At 37.3% G+C, this 26,834-nt stretch overlaps 1 protein-coding gene across 2 annotated transcripts in view; it reads left to right on the top strand.

Annotated features, from left to right (window-relative positions):
• LOC140977459 (callose synthase 7) overlaps positions 1-26,607 on the top strand; it is a 45,480-nt gene extending 18,873 nt beyond the window's left edge. For both annotated transcript variants that reach the window (XM_073442202.1, XM_073442205.1), the window contains exons 13-42: positions 1,780-1,893; positions 2,606-2,723; positions 2,890-3,221; positions 3,300-3,352; positions 3,443-3,503; positions 10,400-10,481; positions 10,626-10,675; positions 10,758-10,844; positions 11,024-11,128; positions 11,319-11,413; positions 11,496-11,577; positions 11,655-11,818; positions 11,964-12,087; positions 12,195-12,298; positions 12,415-12,517; positions 12,610-12,761; positions 21,207-21,316; positions 21,408-21,527; positions 21,631-21,699; positions 21,827-22,016; positions 22,099-22,210; positions 22,316-22,435; positions 22,979-23,097; positions 23,187-23,270; positions 23,534-23,646; positions 23,822-24,051; positions 24,885-25,682; positions 25,811-25,861; positions 25,946-26,131; positions 26,204-26,607. In XM_073442202.1, the coding sequence (XP_073298303.1) occupies positions 1,780-1,893; positions 2,606-2,723; positions 2,890-3,221; positions 3,300-3,352; positions 3,443-3,503; positions 10,400-10,481; positions 10,626-10,675; positions 10,758-10,844; positions 11,024-11,128; positions 11,319-11,413; positions 11,496-11,577; positions 11,655-11,818; positions 11,964-12,087; positions 12,195-12,298; positions 12,415-12,517; positions 12,610-12,761; positions 21,207-21,316; positions 21,408-21,527; positions 21,631-21,699; positions 21,827-22,016; positions 22,099-22,210; positions 22,316-22,435; positions 22,979-23,097; positions 23,187-23,270; positions 23,534-23,646; positions 23,822-24,051; positions 24,885-25,682; positions 25,811-25,861; positions 25,946-26,131; positions 26,204-26,443 (4,368 nt within the window). In that variant the 3' untranslated portion in view covers positions 26,444-26,607. The remainder of the gene's footprint in view (positions 1-1,779; positions 1,894-2,605; positions 2,724-2,889; positions 3,222-3,299; positions 3,353-3,442; positions 3,504-10,399; positions 10,482-10,625; positions 10,676-10,757; positions 10,845-11,023; positions 11,129-11,318; positions 11,414-11,495; positions 11,578-11,654; positions 11,819-11,963; positions 12,088-12,194; positions 12,299-12,414; positions 12,518-12,609; positions 12,762-21,206; positions 21,317-21,407; positions 21,528-21,630; positions 21,700-21,826; positions 22,017-22,098; positions 22,211-22,315; positions 22,436-22,978; positions 23,098-23,186; positions 23,271-23,533; positions 23,647-23,821; positions 24,052-24,884; positions 25,683-25,810; positions 25,862-25,945; positions 26,132-26,203) is intronic.
• Positions 26,608-26,834: the final 227 nt, after the last annotated feature.

Raw genomic sequence — 26,834 nt, 5'->3', positions numbered from 1 at the left:
TTGAACTAGGAATTTTAGATGTGACTTGATGCATTAATTTCAACATGCTGTTTGTGGTGAAGTTAACTTCCCATGTATGATTATTGATTATTTGATGAACACGTTTACTTAACTTCTGTGTCCACTTCTTAATTGATAACAGCTGAGCTGCCTTTCCTGATATCCTGGCATGTCTTTGTTTTTAATCTAGTTAAATGAAAAACTAATTTTTTCAAAAATAAAAAAATTAAATAAAAAGATTGTTGCTCAATCACATAACATTCTTTGATTGATCTCTTTGTATCAAGGCTCGTAGTGAGAGAATCTTAGATCTCGTAACATAAGATTATAAGATTGTGAATAATTTTCCTGATAATTTTGTGAATGCAATCCATCTCTATTTATAATAGAGCATAATGATTAAACTAAAGTTGATTGAATTCTAACAAAAATAAAATATCACCATATCCTAACAAAAAAAGAAAATATCACCATATCCTAACCATAAATAATCACCATATTGTAATAAAAAATGAAAGATAACAACAAATCCTATTTCTAAATAAAATATGATAGCATATCAATTTATTATTTGGGTTTGACTTTCCCTCTTGTTGCAATGGGTCATTACGTATGAGCTCCGAGACATTATTCCGCCCTTGGAGATCATGGTTGTCCTCAACCATGAGGGAAGGGTACGTGACTGTCAGCTCGAGGAGGCACTTGGATCTCTGCAAGAATGGTTGTTGTAGTATTTCGAGGATTAAGTACATATAGCTCTTGTTCTTAAATTCCTCTCACTGTAACCCTGAACGATGTTGTCTAACTAAAATGAGAGTTGGATCCTGCTCTCAAGGTAGAAAGATTTGATTGTTTGCATCATCTAAACAATTGTCAAATCCAATTATATGTGTGTGGTGTCGGAAAAATTGTTTGCATCGTCTAAACCATCCCAACAGATTTGATTGGATTTTATACTAGGAGAATCTAGTTTCGAATGGTGAGTCACATTGAGATGACCATTGTTGCTGCCTCGTTGACCTTTGGAATGCTTGTCGGTGGTGCCACATTGATTGGTGTTGTTTTCGCTTTGATCTCGTTCTTTCGAGCGCGTGCTGTCAGACATTTGGAAATCTCCTCCAACTTATCCAAAAGAGCTTGTTGCTGTTTCTCTTCAGCTTCCTTGTACTCCTGTTAACTTTCTACAAATGCTTTAAAGTTTTGTTGAAAACATGGATATACCCATAACGATTGGCTCTGGCACCAATTTGTTATGTTCCCAAGTAATGAATCACATTGTGGGGTGATTTATGTGCCGATCATAATCCATGATGTTTTAAATTTGATGTTCATTAAAAAGAACATCCCGATCTATGAGTTTGAAAGTTCATTGGGAGAGAATCCTAAATCTCGTGACACAAGATCGCAAATAATTTATCAATGCAATTTATCTTTTTTTCCATATTTCAAGATGAGATGGTAAATGGTAAGCACAAGAAACTGGATAATCCTGGTGGGGTGGCTTCTGTATTATATTGCATAGTCAATTTCCAAATTTAACAGATTAAAGCACCTTGATCACTTTGGGGTGCACATCTTGTTATTAAAGCGATAATTTCTTCTGATGTTGGATTGGACTATTACTTCAATAACGATAATAGCCAAGAAGGTTGCTAAAAAATGATCTGATATGCATTTTAGATACCTAATGAAAGTGTTACTTCACTTCTTACCGCCTATATGCACTATTCTATCTGATAAATGAAGAAATACGTGCACTGGTTTCGTTTGGTCTTGCAGAAGGATAACCAGCCTGTGGGAAAACCCAAGACAAATTTTGTTGAAGTTCGTACATTTTGGCACCTTTATCGGGACTTTGACAGAATGTGGATTTTTTTTATATTGGCTCTCCAGGTACCTCAATTTCATACATCTTTCTGCTAATTTTTCCTTGCATAGATTTGTTGTCTTACGTTTATCTTAATTGATGTTATGTCGATGATCAGCTTTAAGAAAAAATTCCCTAGCATTCAAATCATAGAGCACAACTGAAGAAGGGTTTTTGGTAGAAGAATACGAGGAAAAAAAGGTTTTGGAACTAATTATATTTTTATTAATGCCTTCTAATGGAAGAATTTAGAGCAAATAACTTAATTGGGGGTTGATGCGTGCCTGAGAGATGAAGTGGGATGAGCCATAATGGACGTAAATAATTTGTATCAATTTAAAGCTACATTGAATCACCGAATGACATTGTCTAGAATCGTCAGCCTTATTACAATGGTCTTTTTATATTCTGGATTCGTTATTTATGGTTTGTATATTATGTTATATTTGTTGTTTGTCCTGCTATAGTTTGTGAGGAATGACGATTGGGTTGTAATTGAATAAAATGAAGATTTTTATTAGCAATTTCTGTTAAAGGGTGTTCGAGTAAAACAGAAAGAAACCCTTGTGACTTCATATTTTTAATGCATTTATTTAGCATCTTCGTCCGAGGACCACAAAGCTATGAAAGGTTGTTATTGGATTATTTTATTCATACATACATTTCGAGTACCTATTTTTTTTCTTTATTTTTCGGTTGGTTGGTTCGTGTAAATATGAGCCCCCCTTTATATTTCAGGCAATGATAATAATTGCATGGCATCAACGTGGATCCTCAAGCGGTCTTTCCGATGATGATGTCTATCGAAGTGTTTCAAGCATATTTGTCACTGCTGCCTTTTTAAATTTTTTGAGGGGTACTTTTGATAATCTTTTATGTGTTGACTATTGTGTACATGTTCATGTCTCTATTTCTGTCTCTTTGATCTTTTGGTTTTTGTTTCCTCTATCTCGGTATCTAAAGTCACTAACAAGTGTCAGCTGAAATAAAATTCCTTACATGTCTATCTTCTTTTCATGCAGCTGTCCTGGATATAGTCCTTAGTTTTAATGCCTGGAGGAGCCTGAAGTTATCCCAGATAATCCGGTATCTCCTGAAATTTGCAGTTGCTGCATTTTGGCTAGTGGTCATGCCAGTTACTTATTCAAGATCTTTTCAGAATCCAACTGGGTTACTTAAATTCTTCAATAATTTGGGAGCAGATTGGCAGGGCCATTCATTGTATTATTACTGTGTTGCTATTTATTTAATACCAAATCTGTTAGCTGCCTTTCTGTTTCTATTTCCTTTCCTGCGGAGATCCATGGAACGTTCAGATTGGCGTATCATTATCATGTTGATGTGGTGGGCTCAGGTATGTTTTATTCAAATATGTGCTATTGATGAATTTTGATGTTAAAGGATAATTTCGAGTGTCATCACTGTATTTCAGCCAAAGCTATACATTGGAAGAGGCATGCATGAAGACATGTTTTCTCTTCTAAAGTAAGAAGTATATGGATAGAAGTTCTGAATGAGTTCAAGTTCATTTTTTCTAGTTTTGCTTAATTTAACCGTAACCTTCTTTATGTTTAGATACACACTCTTTTGGATTACACTGCTAATAAGCAAGCTAGCATTCAGCTTTTATGTTGAGGTAATCTCTTTGAGTATTGTAGGAATTTCATATTTTATTTCTTAGATATATTGAGCGACACTTGGTAAGTGTTGGACTTATTTAGTTATTATAGCATTGAGCATGTATTTCTCTCAAGCCATAGGCTTCTACCCTAGGCATTATGATCCTGTAACGAGAACTATTCTTCAGCTATTTCTGAGCATTATTTTCACTCTTGTATAATGATAGAAACTTTATGTTGCATATTCATTGTTTATTGAAGATAGAATTGTACATACAAAGATTGATAATGCGAGTCTTCTAAGATTGCTTTTATGCATCAGATTTTTATATGAATCAATATAAAAGGTTTCTCGCTCCAAGAATGCTGGGGTGGATTGGAGAATGCATGGAGAAACACAATATACGTTTTGTAAATATGTATTTTGACTCTCATTTCTAGTGTCCAAGACTAGGAATAAAATACAACACAAGCCTTTATCCCACTAACTGGGATCGGCTATATGGATTCTCCTATGTATTTGCTCTATCTCCTCCTATCATATCCTCATCTATACGTAGATAATGTATATCTTGTTAATTGTTATTATCCAAGTCTTTTTGGTCTACTATTCGTATATTAATATTGGTATTAGTCATTCTCTCACATCTTTTAACTGGAGCCTCTATCGGTCGTCTTTATACGTGTTCATGTTATCTCAAACGTGTCTCTCTCAATTTTTCTTCGATAGGCGCAACCCAAACTTTTCTCTGTTATACTCGTTTTTTAGCTTGTCCATGATTGTATGTCCAAACATCCACCTTAGCATCCACATCTATACGATTCTGAGATTTTGGTTATATGCCCGTTTTACTGCCCGACATCCTGATTCATATAACCTAGCATAGCTAACCGTTATTTTTCTAAAACTTCCCCTTGAGTTTTAGCGGTATCTTACGTTTACAGTTACACAGAATAAAAGATGCACTTTTTCACTTTGACCATCTTACTTATATTTTATATGATAAATCTCAATCAATACCCATCTTTTTGTAAAAATGATCCTAGATACTTAAAGCCTAAAGGTCTCACTCGCGGGTAATTCGACATTGTTTTGCTGCTCCTAGTGTTGCTAAACTTAAATTCCATGTATTTTGTCTTTGCTATACTAAGTCTAAAATTTTTCTCTACCAACATTTATTGCCAAGTTTCAAACTTAACATTTACCCCTTCACGAGTTCATCCACCAAGACAATGTCATATGCAAACAACATGCACTACGACATTATGTCTTGAATATGTCTGGTGAGTTCATCCATGACAAGCACAAAAGATAAGGGCTTAAAGTTGATCCTTGATGTAGCTCTGTTGTTATTAGAAACTTTTCAATTAATCCTCCCGAGGTCCGCACTTTTGTCACTACGTCCTTGTACATGTCCTTGATGACTTCAATAAATGCTACTCTTATGCTTTTTTTCCCAATACCTTCCACGTCATTTCTCTCGGCACTCTGTCGTAGGCCTTTTTTAAGTCGATAAATACCATGTCTAAGTCGCACTTCTTCTTTCGATACCATTTACGTAAAAAAACAATAATATTTTTTTTAACTTCTGTACATACTTTTTTACATCGTGGGCGGCCGTGTAGCGGATATCAATCTATATCTATCTATAAATAAATAAATCCTATCACAAAATAAAACAATCGTAAACAAAAGATAAGATTTGATTTAATCTAGTCTCAATATTTCTTCACTCTTTCTCAAGCTTGACTTTAGATGTTGATGAGACAATAGTTGTGAATAAAAAACTCAAACGCTTTTTCTGTTAGGACTTTAGTGAGTAGATCAGTTAGCTGATGAGAAGTGATAACATGTTCAATGGCGATTGTGCCTCAATCCAACTTTTCTTTAATGAAATGATGATCTACTTCCACGTGCTTTGTCTTTCATGATGGACATGATTGTGAGCTATACTGATGGTAGACTCTTTATCACAATATAGCTTCATCGGGCTTTCAAATCCAATCCTCAACTCTTTACCTTCTTTATCCAAATGAGTTCACATATCACATGTGACATGGCTCTATATCCAGCTTCTGCACAGTTCCTAGCCACAACCGATTGTTTCTTGCTCCTCCAAGTGATCAAATTTCCCACAATAGTGTACAATATCCAAATGTCGATTTTCGACCATTGATTAAACCGGTCCAATCTGCATCGGTGAATCTTTTTATTTCCCAGTCATTGGTTTTGGCGAAGAATAAACCTTATCCAGGTGACAATGTCAAATATCTCAAGATTCAATACATAGCATTGGGATGACCTTGACGTGGACCATGCATATATTGGCTGACTAAGCTTACTCCAATTGCAATGTCTGGCCTTGTATGCAAAAGATAGACAAGCCTTCCAACAAGGCGCTGGAAATTTCCCTTGTCAACTAATTCACCTTCCAGCATATTTTCTTTATTTCCAAGTTCAATTGGGGTCTTGCTTGGTTTGCATCCTAGCATACCTGTTTCTTCCAAAAGATCCAAGGCGTATTTCATTTGAGAAACAAAAATACCTTCCTCGCTCCTTGCTATCTCCATCCCTAAGAAATATTTTAATGCTCCAAGATCTTTGACTTCAAACTCTTTTGCCATCATCAGTTTGATTTTGTTCATTTCTTCATTATCATCTACGGTACAAGGATCACAATGATCTTCTCCTTCACAGAGTGTTTTACAAGCATTGTGAGGTCAGCTTGTCCCTGTTTGTAACCAAATCTCTTGATGGCTTTTGAACACCTGTAAACCATGCTCTAGGACTGTTTTAAACCATATAGATTTGTTAAGTTTACGAACAATTTAAAATATAGAACTCATTTTCCAACTCACCATTTAAAAAAGCATTTTTAATATCAAATTGATGCAAAGGCCAATCAAGATTTACTGCCAAAGAAAGAAGGATCCAAACCGTATCGAGTTTGGCAACAAGGGCAAAAGTCTCATTATAGTCAATCCTGCAAGGTTTTGTAAAGCCTTTGGCCACCAGACGGGCTTTATGTCTTCCTACAGTGCCATCCACCTTATATTTGACTGTGAAAACCCATTTACACCCCACCACACATTTGCCCTGTGGAAATCTCACCAAGTCCCATGTTTTAGTTTCTTAAGGGCATTCATCTCTTCTAAGACATTAACTTTCCACTCCAAAACTCTCAATGCCTCCTCGATAGACCTGAGAATAAATATATTAGATAGATTTGAAGTAAAACATGAAATGGATGAGATAATTTTGAGTAGGAGATAAAATGTTGAGTACAATTCCTTACACCTTTTCTAACAGCTATTGGCAAGTTTAGATCAAGAAAGAGATTAGATATACCTGGTTCTTTGGGAGGTTCCACTATCGGATCATTCGCTTGATCATGAGTAGGATTCATGACTTCTTTCTCAATCTGAGATTTTTTCCTGCGACAGTAGACTTGTAGTTCTTTCTGTCTAGGAACATTTGTCATTGTCATTCGATGCGGGGCCGAAGCATCTGGTTTCCGGGTTGGTTAAGTGCTGTTAATGAAAATATTAATTCATTATTCTTAACAATAGGTCCCGGAGACTTTTTGGTTCATCATACTATTGGTCTGAGTGTACATACAACTACATTGATCTTGGTAAAAAGGTGCTTTAGATGCACGCGGTTCCAAGTTAATGCCAGATAAAAAAGATTTTGGTTATAGTTTTCTGTGCGATTGCTCGGGAAAGGGGCTACTTGTGATATTTAAGCATGGGACGCATTTTGTTTGGCCGTTTTTTGGATGTTAAACACTATTGGATGTGTTACTTTTTATTGGCATTGGAAGCACATCATTTGCTTTCTCTGTATGACTGGAAGAGGGGCTGGAAAGGCTGCTGGGCGTACTGGAAGAGCTGGGAATGCTGCTGGACGAGCTGGCGGTGCTACTGGATGAATTGCTAGGTGAATTGAAATTTGGTAGTGGACTGCTAGGTGAAGAATCAGTGGGTTAAGGTAGGTCCAAAACATCCCAAATGCGAGATTCGCGAGATTCACCATCCTTGTTCTCCCCCTAAATCGAAGCGGATGACATAAACTTTCCTGGTTTGAAGACATCAGCACCGATACCCCTTTTTGGTTGGAGAATATCCCACAAAGACAGTTTTGACAGCCTTAGGATCGAGTTTGCTTTGGCCTTGGTTATGAAGGTGGACAAAGGATGTGCATCCAAAAGTTTTTAAAGGAATATCATGGGGTTTGAACACCCGAGGATAGTGCTTCGTGAGAACATACAAGAGAGTGTTAAACTTTAGAGGACAACTTGGTAGGCAATTTATCAAGTAGGCTGAAGTTAAGACAACATCTCTCCACAAATATTTTGGAATGTTCATTGTAAACATAAGGCCCTATAAACTTCTGACAAGTGCTTATTATTTCTTTCCAACACTCCATTTTGTTGTAGAGTATCAACACAAAAGCCCATGCTGCGATAAATACTCACCAAGAATGGAATTAAAATACTCCCTCCCATTATTTGTTCTTAGCATTCGAAATTGGGTCTGGACCATTTTATGAAAAGTTTGGAAAATGTGAGCAGTTTCGGATTTATCCTAAAGAAGAAAAACCCAAGCGACTCTCGTGTGATTTTGGGGAAAAATGGATGCGAGTTTGTTTAACAAGTCGACGCATTTCACAATAAAAATATTAAGCTCTTTATTGTTGAATAATGAAGGAAACAAATGTTTTAAGAGAAATTTGGATGACCAAGTCTACAGTGCAACAACAATAGTTCTTGATTCCTAAACACAAATTAAGGTAAGAACATGAAAGGTAGCTGACAGAACCAAAGTTGGAGATAATATAATGTTGCCAATTCCAGCAACGTGTGTCCTGGAACCATCGGCTAATATAACAGTAGTGGGACGAGTGCAAGGAATATATGTACAAAAAATATCTTAACAACTTGTCATGTGGTCCGATGCCCCTGAATCAATGATCCAAGGATCCATAGAGAAATAAGGGGATTTTTGGACTAAATATTTTTTTTACCAGAAAAGGCAATTGAACATGAGCCAAAACTGGATGGGAATTGACCGAAGATTGGTTCAGCAGTTTGCAAATTTGTTCAATTTGCTCGAGTCAAAGACATAGGAGCTGATTCTGATTTTCCTTCGGTGGATTGAACCTTGTGTGCCTTGCTATCCTTTTTCTTTTTCGGCTGCCAATTTGCATGTTTCCCACGGAGATCCCGGCATTTATCCTGGGTATGTCCAGGATAATGACAATAATCACACAGCAGGCGGGTACTAGACCTGTGGTCGGGATTATTCTTCCCAGAAATAGTAGGCTTGTGTGAGACAAGGGCACAACCTTCTGGTATGGACATAATGGCCGGAACATCATCTACCAGCATGACTTTCAGGCGAACTTCTTCACGTCGAAACTCAGCGAATGCATCTTCAGTCAAGGGAAAGGGCTCTCAGGCCACCGCCCGACCACACACTTCATCCAAATCGCGATTGATCCCCGCAAGAAAATCAAATACTCTTTCCTTCTCGATGCTTTTTCTCTGCTTGACACTGCACTCAAGGCAAATTGACTCTTCCTCAAAGAAAAGGTCAGTTTGGTCCAAAGGTCTTGGAGATCCGAGAAGTATTTCATTTTTTGAGTTTGGACCGAGTCTCAAAGATCTTGTAAGAATTACCAAGCTCTGAATACATGTGCCGGGCCGCTTCGCATACTTCTTTAGCCGTCTTGAACCAGAGATAACGACAACTAATTTGACGCTCCATTGAATTTATGAGCCAAGCGAGGACCATTAAATTCTCCGCCATCCATGTTTTGTAAGAGGATCAATGAATTTCGGAGTTGATAATTCTCCGGTGATGTACCCCAATTTTCCCCACCACAAATCACGATCTTCACTAATTGTGCCCGTTGGAGATAATTTTTTCCATCTAGTTTGTGGCTAGTAATTGCAAATGATGAGTGATCGTTCCCTAGAATGGTTGCGAGGCTTGTTCGGTTTTGGAATCACCGGAAACAGCACCATCGTTCGAATATGAGGCACCGTTTTTGGCCATTTTCAACCTTAGGCTCTGATACCATGAAAAAATAGAGGATATTTTATCAATATCTGTACACTTTTTTCCATTGGGTGCAACCCATTTAAATAATTTACAATGCAGATCCAATCTCCACATCTTTGATAAGGATATCAATCTATATCTATCTATTAATAAATAAATCATATCACAAAATAAAACAATCCTATACAAAAGATAAGATTTGATTTATTCTGGTGACCTGGTCTCAATATTTCTACACTACTTATTGTCTAAGGTGTATAGCTTCCGTCGCCGACTTTCAGGCATAAATCCAAATTGATTTTCAGCCACCTTACTCTCTTTTCATTAATCTTCTTTCAATCACTCTTTCCCAAAGTTTCATGGTATGATCCATTAGCTTGACGCCTCTATAATTTGCACAGTTTTGTATATCTCCTTATTTTTTAAGCAAGGGAACTTCAAAACTCTCTCTATTGGTTGGACATTTTTCGTTGGTCTTAATATCTTGTTATATAACTTCGTGAGTCATCCAATGCCTTGATTCCCTTGGCACTTCCATCCCTCGATAGGAATATCATCAGGTCTTAATGCCTTTCCGTTTTTCATCGTCTTCAAAGCTTCACACTCAACTACAGGTTTTAACTTTAAATTTGATGTACCAGCTTGTTAATTCTTATCATATCAAGGCTTGATCTACCTACATATTATATTCAAATTTTTTGTTTCAGTTTCCAGACATAAGCATGCCTTAGAAAGGGTCAGATGATTTTTTTTAATGCACAATCATTATCTTGTACTTTTTTATGTGATAAAAATGTTGTGTCAATTTGATTCATATTTTAATGCTCCATCTTTTTGGTTTGATTAGATATTGCCATTAATTGAACCAACAAAGACCATCATGAATCTCACCGTCAGTAGCTACGATTGGCATGAATTTTTTCCTAATGGTAATTTCTTTGCCTCTTGAAAAAGTTACTATATGTTACTTTCATGAATTTTTCCTAGTGGTAACTTCTTTGTCACATGAAAAAGTTATTGTTTATTTTCTTAAGGTCCTGATGGAATCAATTTGCTTTTGTTACACAATGCAGTTACTCATAATATTGGGGTGGTTATTGCAATATGGGTTCCAATTATTTTGGTACGTAATAAAAAATACATCAATGTGGAATTTTTTGCTGAAGTGTGAACTTACGTCATATCAAATGATTACTTGCGTTTAGGTCTATTTCACGGATACACTAGTATGGTATGCTATCTTCTCAACTCTTGTTGGTGGGATATATGGAGCATTCAGTCATCTTGGAGAGGTAAAGGGTTCTTATTCTCTCATTTGGTTTGATATTGTTAAAATCTGTTTGCTGTCATGCTTAGTTACAGAACTCCGTGAGTGCTTTACAGAGTGGAAACATGATGGACATGGTTAATTTTTCTGTCATGCTAATTCTTCTCTCCGTCTCTCTTCCTCTCTCTTTCCCCCAAATTGTAGATCCGGACACTTGGTATGATAAGGGCCAGATTTGAATCCGTCCCTTCAGCTTTCAGCAAGCGCCTTGTCCCATATTCCAAAGAGGAAACCGGACGAAATCAGCTGGTAATAAAATTTGTGCATGTTCTCATGATCATTGGATGGTTTTGAATATACGTTGTCAAGTATGCGAGAAACATATTTTGTGGTTTTATGTCTTTGTTCAATATCTCCCAACTTATTTTCTGGCTTTTGATCTATTGAAATTTACACTTCCACACTTTTTTATTAGTTGATGTGTATGCTTCTATGGCAGGATGATACAACAGAAAGGAAAAACATTGCCAAGTTCTCCCAAATGTGGAATGAATTTATACTATCTATGAGAAACGAGGATTTGATCAGCCACAGGTAGGTATTTTGGCTGCTTCTTGTTGTCAGCATGTTTTAAAACGTAACTATATGAAAGTTTTTTCCTGCATAAAATTTTCAGGGAAAGAGACCTGCTTCTTGTGCCATATTCATCTGGTGATGTCACTGTTGTCCAGTGGCCTCCTTTCTTACTTGCTAGCAAGGTAAAATTGGTTTGGTTCCCCTTTATTGAACTGTAAAGTGTTTTTCTTGTCTACTCATTACTTCATATTGCCACTAGATTCCAATTGTGTTAGACATGGCAAAAGACTACAATGAGAGGGAAGATGCTGATCTCTTCAAGAAAATTAAGAATGATGATTTCTTGTATTTTGCAATTATCGAATGCTATGAGACACTGAGGGACATCCTAATTGGCCTTCTGGTGAAAGACGGGGAACAAAAGTAAGAGATATGAATGGTTTAACTTGCCTTTGCCCATAAACTCTTAGTGATCCTGAAGTTATGGTTATATTTGTTTATGGACAAGAAAATCTTGTGTTATCCTTAATGAACAGAGTTTCTTATCGAATGTTGGTCCACTTTTTAGAGTTATTTGGAGAATATGCCATGAAGTGGAAAGTAGCATTCGGGAGCAAAGATTCTTGAAAAAATTTCGGATGAGTGGCCTGCCTTTGCTAAGTGATAAATTGGATAAATTTTTAAGCCTTCTTGTAAGTTTGATTATTGAAGCTTTTTATTTCACCAAATTCCTTGATGAAATCTAGAAATAGATTTTTTACATTGTGAGTTCTGTGTTATGAATGTTGTATGTTTGCAGATGGAAGAATATGAAGATGACCAGCAAAATAGATCTCCTATCATTAACACTCTCCAGGATATTATAGAGATTATCATCCAGGATGTTATGAATAATGGCCATGAGTTTGTATCTCTGTGGATAATGTTGACCGCTTTTTTTGTAATAGTTTACTCTCAATGTTTTCATTTTTTGAACAAATACTTTCAATGTTTTTTGATGTGGAATTTCCTTCTGTCAGGGTTCTGAAGGAAGTTTATACATTTCAAGAAAATAATAAAAAGGAGGAGAAGTTTGAAAAGTTAAACATTGAACTCTTACGCAGCAGGTCATGGAGGGAAAAGGTACTGGGTTTCACAATTCTGTTTTTATTTTTCTTTTATCGATATTGGTTTGTTTTTGGAAAATTTTTCCTTTAGTTTTACTTATTTTGCAGGTTGTCAGACTTCATTTGCTTTTGACTGTGAAAGAATCAGCGATAAATGTGCCAATGAATTTAGATGCTCGTCGACGCCTTACTTTTTTTGCCAATTCCTTATTTATGATAATGCCTAGAGCCCCAAAAGTTCATAACATGCTCTCTTTTAGGTCAGTTCTCTACTAGAAAATCTTGCATTTCTTGTGTGCTGACTCACATTTCAATGATCTTGACATAGTTGTTACTCGTCTCTCATTGGGAGTTACGTTAATTATGGAGCTAAATTTTATCCTGCTCAATGTAGCTTCATGAGAAGTTTGCAAGTCTTGGGCCTGGATACCAATGCCCTTTTGCACAAAGTATCCAGACTCTGATTAATGTGGAATAAATATTGTTGACTTTATTAATGTTGGTGAAAACAGTGAAGTATCATTTATCTTGGAAAGCTAGACATCATCGAATTAGTAAATAAAAAAATTTGGAAAGGAAACAAAATAGATATTAGAAAGATTACAGAGGGGAGTGGGGGATTTTAGAGTTTGGTTGGGAGACCAGTCAGGTATATTCTCAGTTCGATCTTTTTACAACTCTTTCTTTCCTCTTTCATCTTTCCCTTTCTTTTCTTACTTTGAAAACATCTGGAGAGTACCGATCCCCCGTAAAGTTCAGGTTTTCGCGTGGATTGTGGCTCTGGGGAAATTACACACTTGCGATTCAATGCAAAGAAGGTGGCCTTTATGTGTCTTAAGTCCCCAATGGTGCGCTCTATGCCGGAAGCATGAGGAAAATCAAGATCACTTGTTACTGCACTGCTCTTTCTCAGAAGATATTTGGAATAAAGTATTGCTTGAATTGGGTTTTCAGTGGGTGTTTCCGAGGACAGCTGCAGATATGATTGTCATGAAGCCGGGAGGAGTGACAACCAGAAAATTTATGACATTTTGGCATGTTATGATACATTGCACGATGTGGTCTATATGGTTGGAGAGAAATAAAAGAATATTCCAAGACAAAGCGGAAACAACGGAAGAAATCTGGGACAAAATCAAGTTCAGGGTTGCAAGTTGGTTAAAAAGCATTAAAGAATTTAGTCATTTGACTATTTTGGATTTGATTAGGGATTGGAAGTATGTATGGGCATGATATTACTTGGATAGTACTATCTTAGTTGTGTTCTATCTACTTTTGCGGATTACTCATCCGCTAACTTTGTAAATTTTTATCAATAAATAAATTCTAGTTTCGTCTCAAAAAAAAAAAAAATATTAGAAAGATGATTTATAAACTTATGTCTGTTCTTTTCCATTTGAAATCATACAAATAATAGATAGGATGTGGTAAAAATTTCGAGACGGATTCCTCCTTTTGCTCCTCAACCTACATCATTGAATTTATATATAAATTTTTTGAAAGGAAACAAATTAGATATGAGAAAATTATTTAAAACCTTAAGCCTCTTCTTTTCCATTTGAAATTTTACTAATAATAGAAAGGATGTTGGAAAAATTTTGAGCAAAATACATGCATTTCTCCGTTAAGTTACACAATTGAGTGATTCTTTTAAAAGATGTACTTCTTTACTGAATGTTTTGAAAAAATAATGCTGCTAGACTTTTTAAGTAAGATTGAGAATGATTAAGTGATACATGTGGGGTGAGGAAAATTGGTGGGTGTCATCGGGTATTAGCTTGAATTACTGTAGCTAATATATGAAGAATGTGGTGTATTAATTAAATCCCCTCATTTTTATGTCATTATCATACGATTTGGGGGCTATATTTGGTGATTCATTTTCTTCGATGTACCAAAACTAGTTTTTAAAAGGTCCGTCCTCTCAATATATATGTAGAGATAAGGAGATTTTTTTGACGTATTTTATAGAAAAATTATAGTTCGATTAGAATTTTAAAAACAAAAGATATGTCAGTCTTTCTAAGACTAGATTCTCTGAGTCGTTCTTAAAGGGACTGCAAAGGCCGAAAGTTTGGTCACTACGATTGAGGTTCAGGGAGGGAATTCCGAATCTAATTGTTGGGGAGGAGTTAAGAAATCTACTGGTCTATTGAGTAGAGAATTACAAAGATTGAGTTTTGGAGTTAATTACGAGAGAGGTTCGACGTCGAAGGGTCCTTCAAAGTTAATATGAAAATTTGTTCTTGGAACATTAGGGGAGGGGGAGCAGTAAGGAAGAGAGAATTGATTCGAAAGGTCATTCGAAAGGAAAAACCAGATATCGTTGTAATCTTAGAAACCAAGCAACAACTGGTAGATAGAAGATTCGTTGCAAGCTTGTGGAAATCTAGATTCGTGGATTGGGTCTTTTTACCGTCAATTGGGAGATCTGGAGGTATTTTAGTGTTGTGGGATCCTAGAGTGGTGGAGGTCACCGACAACTTGATAAGGGAGTTTTCGGTGTCAATTGAAATAGAAGGGAGCGACCAGATCAAATGGTGGTTTTCTGCCGTATATGGACCGGTCCAATCAAGACAGAGAGAATTATTTTGGGATGAGATAGCGGGGTTGCATTCTATCTGCGGCGACAAATGGTGCTTGGGAGGTGACTTTAATGTGGTGAGGAATACGGGAGAAAAGTTGAACAATCTTTCCAATACCACGAGTATGTCCTATTTTGATAAGTTGATAGGGGAGTTGCGATTACATGATCCTCCTTTGTTGAACGCGAAGTACACGTGGTCGAATTTCAGGGCTCAACCGATCTGTTGCCGGCTTGATAGATATCTTTTTTCGAGGGGTTGGATGGACATTTTTCCAAACTACAGGCACACGGTTTTACCAAGAATCACATCGGATCACTGCCCCATCTTGTTTGATGCCGTTAAGTTGAGGTGGGGTCCTGTTCCGTTCAGATTTGAGAACACTTGGCTGTCCCATCATAAATTCAAAGAATTGGTTAGGTCACGGTGGAATGATGGGGTATCACAGGGGTGAGAAGGATATAAGTTCATGTTTTAACTCAAAGGAATGAAAGCTAAAGTTTCTAAATGGAATAAGGAGGTCTTCGGAAATGTGGATGTTAGATACATGGAGGTGGTTAACAGAATATATCAGTTGGATGGTTTGGAGGCTGAGGGATCGTGGACACAAAATCTTCAAGAGGAAAGAAAGAAAGTGAGGATGGAACTGGAAGTGCTGCCGCTTACAAAATTTCAAATGGACAGTCAAAATGCAAAAGTGAAATGGCTAAGGGAAGGTGACCAGAACTCAAGATTTTTCCATGCTTTACTCAACAATCGTAGAAACAGATCAATAATAGAAAAGATGGAGTTGGAAGATTAGTCGGTGGTTACGAAAGAGAAACAGGTCGAGGAAAACATTATCAGCTTCTACAAACACCTCTACCGGAAATCTGACGGGGATGGTGGGGGTTTAGATGGTTTGGAATGGAGTCCCTTAGCCACGACTGAAGCAGAGGAGTAGGAGATTCCATTTTCTGAGAAGGAGATTAAGAGGGCTGTGTTTGAATGCGATGGGAACAAAGCACCAGGGCTGGATGGATTTACAATGGCCTTCTTTCAAAAGAACTGGGATAGGGTAAAAGCAGATTTATTTAAGGTGTTTGCTGAATTTTTTGTTGATGGCATTGTTAATGCCATTACTAATGAAACCTATATCTGCCTAATCCCAAAGAAACAAGATGCAACCAAGGTTAAAGATTTTCGCCCAATCAGCTTGACAACGAGTCTGTATAAGATTTTGGCTAAGGTTTTAGCAAAAATTAGATATGTTAGAAGATTTGATATGTCGAAAAAATCAAATTCACTGTCAAAAAAGTAAGATTAAATGGATTAAAGAAGGGGATCAGAATACAAAGTTTTTCCACTCACTGTTGAATCATCGGTGGAGTAAGGCTACAATTAACAGATTGGAAAGGGAGGATGGATCGATTACGAGTGATGAAGACAAAATTGCATCCATTGTTTTGAAGTTTTTTGAGAAGTTGTACGGTATGACAAGTACAAGAAGTTGGGGGATTGAAGGTGTAGAGTTGTGCCCCATTGATGAATTTTTGAGCCAAGAATTAGATAAAGAGTTTTCAGAAGATGAAATAAAGAAAGCTGTTTTCCAGTGTGATGGTGGTAAAAGTCCAGGGGCTGACGGATTTACTTTGGCTTTTTTCCAGGAATGTTGGGATACAGTTAAGAGAGATGTTAAGAGGGTGTTCGATGAATTTTATCAAACATGAATCATAAATGGTGTTACCAATGAAACATATATTTGCTTGATCTGGAAAAAAATTGAATCGTTCAAAGTTAAGGATTTCAGACCGATAAGCCTCACAACAAGCTTGTACAAGATACTAGCAAAAGTCTTATCTGAAAGGATCAGGAATGTGATATCAGATACAATTTCAGAATCCCAAAATGCTTTCATCGAGGGAAGACAGATACGCGATTGTGGTATTATAGCGAATGAATTACTTGAAGAGGGAAGGAGAAAGAAAAAGAAGGGATGGGTGTTTAAGGTGGATTTTGAAAAAGCTTACGACAATGTGAATTGGGATTTCTTAGATTTTGTGTTGATGAAGAAGGGGTTCGGAGAGAGATGAAGAAAATGGATTAAAGGATGTGTGTCGAACGTATCATTTTCGGTCATGATAAATGGGAGGCCTAGGGGAAAAATAAAGGCGCACAAAGGGCTTAGGCAAGGAGATCCATTGTCTCCTTTACTGTTTAATTTGGTAGTGGATGTTTTGGGGCGACTGATTGACAAAGCTAAGGAAATAAATCTGATAAAGGGGATTGAGGTGGGTAGAGACAAGATAGAGATTTCTCACATTCAGTTTGCGGATGACACACTATTCTTTGTGAGGGATGATGATCATATCATGTTTTTGGTCCAAATTGCGAGATCATTTTGCCATATGTCTGGATTAAAAATTAACTTGGAAAAAAGTGCTTTGTTGGGTATACACTGTGAACCAAGTGAGGTTGAATTGTTGGCACAAGAAATTGGATGTGGGAAGGAGAGCTGGCCTGTTACTTATTTGGGAATGCTTTTAGGTGGAAATCCATTAAAAGTTTCGTTTTGGGAACCCATTGTGGCTAAGGTGTCCAAAAAATTAGCAAGTTGGAAAAAAGCTTTCTTATCAAGAGGGGGAAGATTAACTTTGATAACATCGGTTTTGAATTCTATTCCGATATACTACATGTCTCTTTTTAGAGTCCCTAAACTTATTGCGGAGTTGATTGAGAAGATTGCAAGAAATTTTTTATGGGATGGAGATGTGAATTGCCACTTGGTCGCGTGGAAGAAAGTTATTGTGAGTTTATATGGGTTACAAGACAATGGGTGGGATGTGGGTTTGGCGAGAAATGTGACGTTTAAGTGCCCTTGGAAGTTTATTTCCCGAATATACCCGATGTTTCAGCAGCGTGTGTCTAAAGAGGTGAGAGGGGGTAATAAGGCTAGATTTTGGGAAGATAGGTGGTTGGGGGATTCTTAATTCAAAGAGCTTTTTCCAGCTTTATTTTAGTTATCAACGGTTCATAATCTGCCAATTTCTCACTTTGTCTTTTTCGATAATGACTTGTCTACTCAATCTTGGGACTTTCATTTTAGGAGAGAGGTTAGAGATGATGAACTCTTCCCAGCTGTCAGAGCTTTTAGGGGTGTTAGAGAGAGTTAGGTTGATTGAAGGGGTAGATGATTTTCGAGTGTGGAGAGAGGATTCTTCTGGGGTTTTTTCGGTCAAATCATTCTTCGAGTCTTTTTTCCCATCTTTGCATTTTCCACTTTTTCCTCTAGTTCATCAAATTTGGAAGGTTCCGGTCCCGAAAAAAATCCAGGTGTTCTCATGGACAACTACTCATGGTAAATCACCAACCTCGGAGATGATGCAAAATAGGTGGCCATCGATTGCTATTTGTCCTAGTTGGTGTGTGCTGTGTAGAAATGATTTGGAAACTCAGGATCATATGCTCATCCGTTGTCCATTCGCGAGCGGTTTGTGGGCTAAAGCGTTGAAAGAACTTGAGTTGGTTTGGGTGACGCCGGAATCAACAAGGGACTTATTTGCTATGGACCTAGGACAACTTACAGGCACCAGGGAAAGAACTTTTTGGCGTGTCGTGGTTCAGTGCATATGCTGGAGAGTATGGTTGGAAAGAAATAGAAGAATTTTTGATGACAAGGAAGAAACAAGAGAACAATGTTGGGAAAAAATAAAGATATCAGTTGCCGTGTGGTTGGGCTCTCATGAAGACTTCAAGAATGTCTCCATAGTTGATTTATTGCGAGATTGGTCTTATGTTTATCATTAAAAATTAACGTTTCATGTACCTCATGATATAGTGGATCACTAGTCCACTGATGTAATTTGCTACAATAATTTCAATAAAATATCGTTTCTTATAAAAAAAAAAAAGTTTTGGGAAATACAATTTGAGAGAGTCAGTGCACTTTTATTAAAGGAATACAAATTTTGGATTGCTGTCTGATAGCGAATGAGATGGTAGAGGAATTTCGCAGGAAAAAAAAAGGATGGGTGTTTAAGGTTGACTTGGAAAAAGCCTACGACAACGTTGATTGGAGATTTCTTGATTTTGTGATGCAAAAGAAAGGTTTTGGGACAAGATGGAGGTCGTGGATTAAAGGCTGTGTTTCGAATGTTTCTTTTTCAGTATTCATCAACGGGAGACCGCGGGGAAAATTCCAAGGAGAGAGAGGCATTCAACAAGGGGATCCACTATCCCCTTTCCTTTTTAACCTTGTGATTGATTGTTTGGGTCGGTTGGTTGATAAGGCCAAGACAGTTAATGAAGTAAGAAGATTGGTAGTGGGGAGAGACAAAATCGAAATATCCACATCCAATTCGTAGACGACACGTTTTTTGTCCAGTCGGATAGGCATCTTTTGGCACTATTGGAAATTCTCAACAAGTTCACTCTAAAATCGGGATTGAAAATCAATTTGGAAAAAAGTGTTGTCTTGGGATTAAATGTTTTGGAAGAGGAAGTTGAGGGTATGGCACGAGTAATTGGATGCAAAGGAGAGAATTGGCCGAACAAGTACCTTGGGGCTCCGTTGGGAGGTGACCCTAAGTCAGCTGAATTTTGGGAGCCCGTATTATCAAAAATGTCAAAGAAACTAGCAAGTTGGAAGAAGTCTTTTCTCTCAAGAGGAGGTCGTCTTACTTTGATTAAGGCTGTCTTAGGTGCGATGCCGACTTACTACATGTCTATCTTCAGAGTTCCAATTAGGGTGGCGAAAAAAATGGAAAAATTAATGCGGGATTTCTTGTGGGACGGAGCAGATGTGGAGACAATCCATGTAGTTGGGTGGAAGCAAGTTTGTAAGCCAAAGGACAGGGGAGGTCTGGGGTTGGGGAATATTTGCTTGACGAACAGGGCACTCTTTGGGAAGTGGTGGTGGAGATGCTCGGTGGAAAAAACTCATTGTGGAAACGAGTTATCAAGAGTATTTATGGATTACAAGATAACGGCTGGGACGTGAGGTTGGCGAGGAAGACGACCTTTAAGAGCCCCTAGAAGTTTATTTCTCGGTCTTACTCGACTTTTCATCTATTGATTAGGGCGGTTCTAAAAGGGGGGAATATTATTCGATTTTGGGAAGATATTTGGGGGGGCGGTGTTTTGTTGTTCAAAGAACGTTTTCCATATCTGTTACTAATCTCCTTATCCATTAATAAACCTATCACCAGTTTTTTAGATGCAACTGATCTTGGAGTTAATAATAATATTTTTCATTGGGATGTGTGTTTCAGGAGAGCCTTAAATGAGGTAGAATTAGAAGAATTAAGTGATCTTTTAGGGATATTGGACACTGTTAGGTTGGAGAGGGGTATGAGTGATTTAGAGTGTGGTTGGGGGATCCATCGGGGTTTTTTGTCAGTTCGGTCTTTCTACGCTTCTTTCTTCCCGGTTACAGCTTTCCCTATATTTCCTTACCACAACAATATATGGAAAATACCGATCCCGTACAAGGTTCAAGTCTTCTCATGGATAGGGGCGGTGGGGAAACTACCAACTAGCGATTTGTTGCAAAAAAAATGGCCCGGATGCGCATTAAGCCCGCAATGGTGTAATCTATGCCGGAAACATGAAGAGAACCAGGACCATCTTCTGTTGCATTGTGCTTTTTCACGTGCACTTTGGACAAGAGTAATGCAAGAGCTTCGTTTCGATTGGACCTTTCCAAGAAAGGCACGGGACTTATTTATTATGGAGACGTTTATAACAGACGGTAGAAGGAACAACAGATTCAAGTTTTTGGTTGTTCACGGCATCTTTTGGTCTCTGTGGTTAGAGAGGAACAGTAGGTTATTTGCGGATTCAGCATAGTCTTTGGACGACGTACAGGCAAAGATCAAATTCAGGGTTGCGACTTGGACAGGAATGCTGCCGGAGTTTAAACATTTACTTATTGCGGATGTTTGCGGATGTGGTTAGGGATTGGAAGTTTGTATGCTACTGATTTAAGCTTACAGATTTTATTTTCTTCTCTTTTTGTAATCTTCCAACTTTTTATCTTAATGAATCTTTGTTTCGTATAAAAAAAAAAAGATTAACATATTAGTAACTGTGAGCGCTCATGTCCATCTCTTGTAAAACTTCAATGCCATTTATATTCCTCAGTATCCTGACACCATACTATAAAGAGGAGGTTCTTTATTCGACCGAAGAGCTTAACAAGGAAAATGAGGATGGCATTAGTATTCTATTTTACCTTCAGAAAATCTATCCGGGTGAGTTTTGAATTCTTCACTTCTGTGCTTTAGATTTTGTCATTATGGCAGATGTATTAAACTCTTGTACTGTTTACTGTCTCACGAAAAGACGAGTGGAAAAACTATGAGGAGCGGATCAATGATTCAAAACTCGGTTACGACAGCAAAGAGCGGGCAGAATTGGATCGTCAATGGGTATCTTACCGGGCTCAAACTCTATCTCGGACAGGTCAGACAATCAGTGTTTATCGGCTTTTTATTTAAGAATATTAAGGTGACAAAGCTTTTCTTTTGGCCACATTGTTTTTAAGTTTTTCTTGTTGGAACACCAGTGAGAGGGATGATGTACTATAGGGAGACTTTGGAACTTCAATGCTTTTTGGATTTTGCCGATGATAAGGGTTGGTGGATCTCTTTCTCTTAACTTTTAACGTTCAAGTAATTTTTCATGTATTTTCTGGTTTCTTTTTATAAGCTTTTAATCTGTGTAAAATCATAGGTAACTAACATTTCATGGTTCTTATCCAGCTATTTTTGGTGGTTATCGGGCAATTGGTAAAAATCAGAGTGACTACAGGATGCTCAAGGAACGAGCACAAGCTTTGGCTGATCTGAAATTTACCTATGTAGTGTCTTGTCAGGTTTATGGTATGCAGAAAAAATCCAGGGATGCTCGAGATCAGCGCTGCTATGCCAATATTTTGAATCTTATGCTGACGTAAGTCTCAATTTTAAGAAATTTCTCAATTTTAGAGTTATCGATCTTGTTTATTTACAAATTTTCAGATAAATCCTTGTAGGTATGCAGCTCTGCGTGTTGCTTATATAGATGAGAGGGAAGATACAGTCAATGGAAAGTCTGAGACGATTTATTATTCTGTCCTGGTCAAGGGAGGGGAGAAGTTTGATGAGGTATGAAGTTCACCATGACGAAAGTCCAACTAGCAGACCTCGCGTTGTTAATTCGAATTTGACAATGACTCTTCTCCTTTTGCTTTCTTCTTATGTTAATGCCAGGAAATATATCGTATCAAGCTTCCCGGTAATCCAAAAATCGGTGAAGGTAAACCTGAGAATCAAAATCATGCTATTATTTTTACTCGTGGAGAAGCTTTGCAGACCATAGACATGAATCAGGTCAGTTTAATCTTCCTTTGTAGACATACAGATTGGACATTGGTTTTGGTGAGCGATCTACGAAAAAACAATTTTTTTGTTATGTTTGCGACTGAAATACTCGAGAGATGCTAGTATGAATACACTCATGAGAGACGCTAGTTAATTTTTAGTACTCAAGAGATGCTAGTACCATTGTACCAATATGCTGACTAGAGGCTCCTGTCGTTCTGTATGGCATTCTACGCGGTAGAACGAATAATAATGTTATGCTTGGATCGCTACTGAAGTAATGCTAAACTACATTAAAAGGTCTCAATTTAAACAAAGAACATATCTTAACAACATAACATTACTAAAATTATACTAATAAAAAATTATATTCATTTTCTCCCATACGGAGCCTATGATAGGACCAAGACAAGGCTAATGGATATAGGCATGTCACCTGGCAATATTGTAGACTATTGGGCTCTCTTTTCTCCCGCTGGAGGGGAAATATATCTTACATTATAATTTTCCATCTGAATGAGCATAATTCTATAAATAATTATTTTTCCTCAGGATAATTATTTTGAGGAAGCTTTCAAGATGCGCAATGTGTTGGAGGAATTTTTAAAAACTCATCATGGACAAAGAAGGCCCACAATATTGGGTATAAGGGAGCATATTTTCACAGGAAGGTTTATATTTGGATTCACATGGCTGTGTATATCAACTAATAGGCGTGGTAAATTTTGTACTTGATTTACCCCATTTCTTTTGATCGCAGTGTTTCTTCACTCGCCTGGTTCATGTCCAATCAAGAAACCAGTTTTGTCACCATTGGGCAAAGAATTTTGGCAAACCCTTTAAGGTAAATGGTTTTCCGTAACAGCCAGTTTCTTTAACTTTGCAGCATTATAATTTTGTTTGTGATGTATTGATCATTTGAGTCAACTTGCTTTGTTAAGTTGACGCTTGTATATGCCTTAGATAGTGCCTTAAGCTTGTCCTGCATTCTGGTGTGGATTTTGTTGATGATTGTTGATCTGTACCTCATGGTTTCAAGGCTAGTCTGAACACAATTCAAATTTGGTGATATATTTTTGTTTTTAATACTACATTTTTCTTCAACAGGGTAAGGTTCCACTATGGGCATCCTGACATTTTTGATAGACTCTTTCATTTAACAAGAGGGGGCATAAGCAAAGCTTCGAGAGTGATAAACTTGAGTGAAGATATATTTTCTGGTGATTTTATTTTTAATTCTCTTTAAGTGACTTTTATTTTATTTTATTGTTTAGTAAATGTATTTCATTACTATCAAAAGCACTGTACAATTACACTAGGCATTATCAGGACCTTTTTTCAATTGTTGATTGAGTTGCTCTATCTGAGGTTAAAAAACTTTATTGCTTTCTCTAGGTTACAATTCAACTTTACGAAGGGGCTATGTAACACATCACGAATACATTCAAGTAGGCAAGGGCCGAGATGTTGGTATGAACCAAATCTCTCTTTTTGAGGCGAAGGTTGCGAATGGAAATGGTGAGCAGACGCTTAGTCGAGATGTCTACCGACTTGGGCGTCGCTTTGATTTCTATAGAATGTTGTCCTTCTACTTCACCACCGTGGGGTTTTACTTCAGTTGTATGGTACACAATTACTCACACTTCTTATCATGCATTTTCAAATTATATGCATTTGACTCTCATTGTCACTAACATACATAGTTACTTAAATTAGCTTTGATATTAGATGAATCAATATGAAAATTCACAAGTACTGAAGTAAGCAAAGGTTGCATTTGAATTTGTGAAAACGATTTGAGTAAAGGATTCAAATGACTTTATTTTGTAGGAATTTGAAATCCGTACGTTAGTTAATAAACAAGGTTAAATATAACGAGAGATATTTAAAATTCATGGATTCTAAGAGTGCCCAAATAAGTAGGATGAATTTTAATCTTGGTTTTAAAATCCATTGATTTGAAATCATCTCATCCAAATGTATCTAGATGCATTTGGATGGAAGGATTTCATTTAAAAGAAGAGATTTGATTTGAGGAATGATTTGGAGAATGAATTTCAGATAACATCTTGTTGAATGTATTTGCAATACTTCATAATTACTATTAATTTAAAGAATATGAATTCTTTTGACCAAATTTTGCCAAACAACTATTATATATTGAAATCATGGAATTTCTAATGACTCAATCCATATACACCTCAAGCTACTTGTCTCATCTCCTTAGATGGTCTTGTTGAAGTATTTGTCTCTGTATGTCATAGTATAGGTCATAGGACTAAGGCCGGGGAGTTCTCCTGAATTCAGTTTCCTCCCCCTGATATGAAGAAAATTGGTGATCAGGGATATAATCCAAGCGCCTATCTGTCCAATCAAATTGTGTCCTTGCATTTTGCCTTCATTTGTGTCTCATTAAATTAAGCTTAATTAATTTGGATTTGATTGGGAATATTTCCAGGTTACTGTGCTTACTGTTTATGTGTTCTTATATGGACGCCTATATATGGTTTTGAGTGGCTTGGAAAGACGTATTCTAGAGGATCCGTCTTTGCATCAGAATAAAGCTCTGGAGCAGGCTTTGGCTACCCAGTCCTTCTTTCAGCTTGGCTTGTTGCTTGTGCTACCTATGGTGATGGAAATTGGTCTTGAAAGAGGATTTCGTGCTGCTATTGGTGATTTCATAATCATGCAGCTGCAGCTGGCATCTGTATTCTTCACATTTCAGCTTGGAACGAAAGCCCATTACTATGGCAGAACTATTTTGCATGGAGGCGCCAAATACCGAGCCACCGGTCGTGGTTTTGTTGTTTTTCATGACAAGTTTGCTGATAATTACAGATTGTATTCTCGTAGTCACTTCGTAAAGGGGTTAGAACTTTTAATATTGTTGATAGTTTATGAGGTCTATGGACATTCTTATCGCAGTTCGTCGTTGTTCTTCTTCATCACTTTTTCAATGTGGTTCCTTGTTGCTTCCTGGTTATTTGCTCCTTTTATTTTTAATCCATCTGGATTCGAGTGGCAAAAAACAGTGGATGATTGGACGGATTGGAAAAGGTGGATGGGAAACCGTGGCGGGATTGGGATCTCTCCAGATAAAAGCTGGGAATCCTGGTGGAATGAAGAACAAGAACACTTGAAATACACAAATATGAGGGGTAGAATTCTTGAGATTGTCCTAGCGTTCCGCTTTTTCATCTACCAATTCGGGATCGTGTACCAGCTTAAGATATCACATGGAAGCAAGAATATCTTGGTAATAAATGTTATCGTAATCTCTATCTTTGTTCTGTTATCTAATCTCTATTTTGTTCTTTTCTTCTGCTTTTCATCTTTTTCTTAGCTGTCTCCACTCATCGCTTTTTCTTGTCATCACCTCCACAGGTTTATGGCCTTTCTTGGTTTGTTATGTTAACCGCTCTTCTGGTCTTAAAGGTGAGCCTTTATCTCCTTAGTTCTTAGCCGCCTCTACATTAACACAATGTTCACAGGATTTTATGACCATTTTTTTTACAACAGATGGTATCAATGGGTAGACGAAGATTTGGTACCGACTTCCAGCTTATGTCCAGGATTCTAAAAGCACTTTTGTTCCTTGGATTTGTATCGGTTATGATTGTACTATTTGTGGTGTGTGGTCTAACTGTAAGTGATATCTTTGCTGCTATCTTGGCTTTCATGCCCACTGGCTGGGCCCTTATTCTGGTAAGTTTCATTTGCTATCAACAGTTTTTTAATTAGACCCACAAGTGCTAGTACTGACTTATCTATTTCCAGATTGCTCAAGCATGTGGGCCGTGTTTAAAGGGTATTGGGATCTGGGATTCGGTGATGGAGCTATCTAGAGCGTATGAAGCCATAATGGGGCTCATCATCTTCATGCCGGTGGTCGTGTTATCTTGGTTCCCCTTCGTATCAGAATTCCAGACGAGGCTTCTTTTCAATCAAGCTTTCAGTCGGGGACTACAGATTTCGATGATTTTAGCTGGGAATAAAGACAAGGCGCCATCCAGTTGATTTTCTTACCTCTACACTGACAATTTAAATGCTTGTTAACTATTTGAAAGAAAGATGGAGTTCACATTTGTTAAAAGCAGCAGTAACAATTTTATAACTTGTTTGAACCTAGGATGATTAATTGGTGGAGACTGGTTTGGTAATGTATCATGGATTCAATTCCACTTTGTGCCTTTGCTGAAATAGCCAAAAGCCGCGTCAACATGTGAAATTTCGGTGCAACCCTTACGACATTACCCGTAAGGCGGCTTTTAGAGTTGTCCGTGTCTGGTTATCCTGGTGCACTCTCAGTCGAAATAGAGTTTATGTTTCAGGAATATAATAAAGTAATTGAGGGGATGCATTTTAAAACTATTATGATATATTGGGAAAAATTCATTTATATTTCCAG

Source organism: Primulina huaijiensis, chromosome 1 (genome assembly GCF_012295235.1).
Source record: "Primulina huaijiensis isolate GDHJ02 chromosome 1, ASM1229523v2, whole genome shotgun sequence".
Lineage (NCBI taxonomy): Eukaryota > Viridiplantae > Streptophyta > Magnoliopsida > Lamiales > Gesneriaceae > Primulina > Primulina huaijiensis.
The sequence above is the reverse complement of the archived record's forward strand: the minus strand, read 5'-3'. Positions and strand labels throughout refer to the sequence as shown.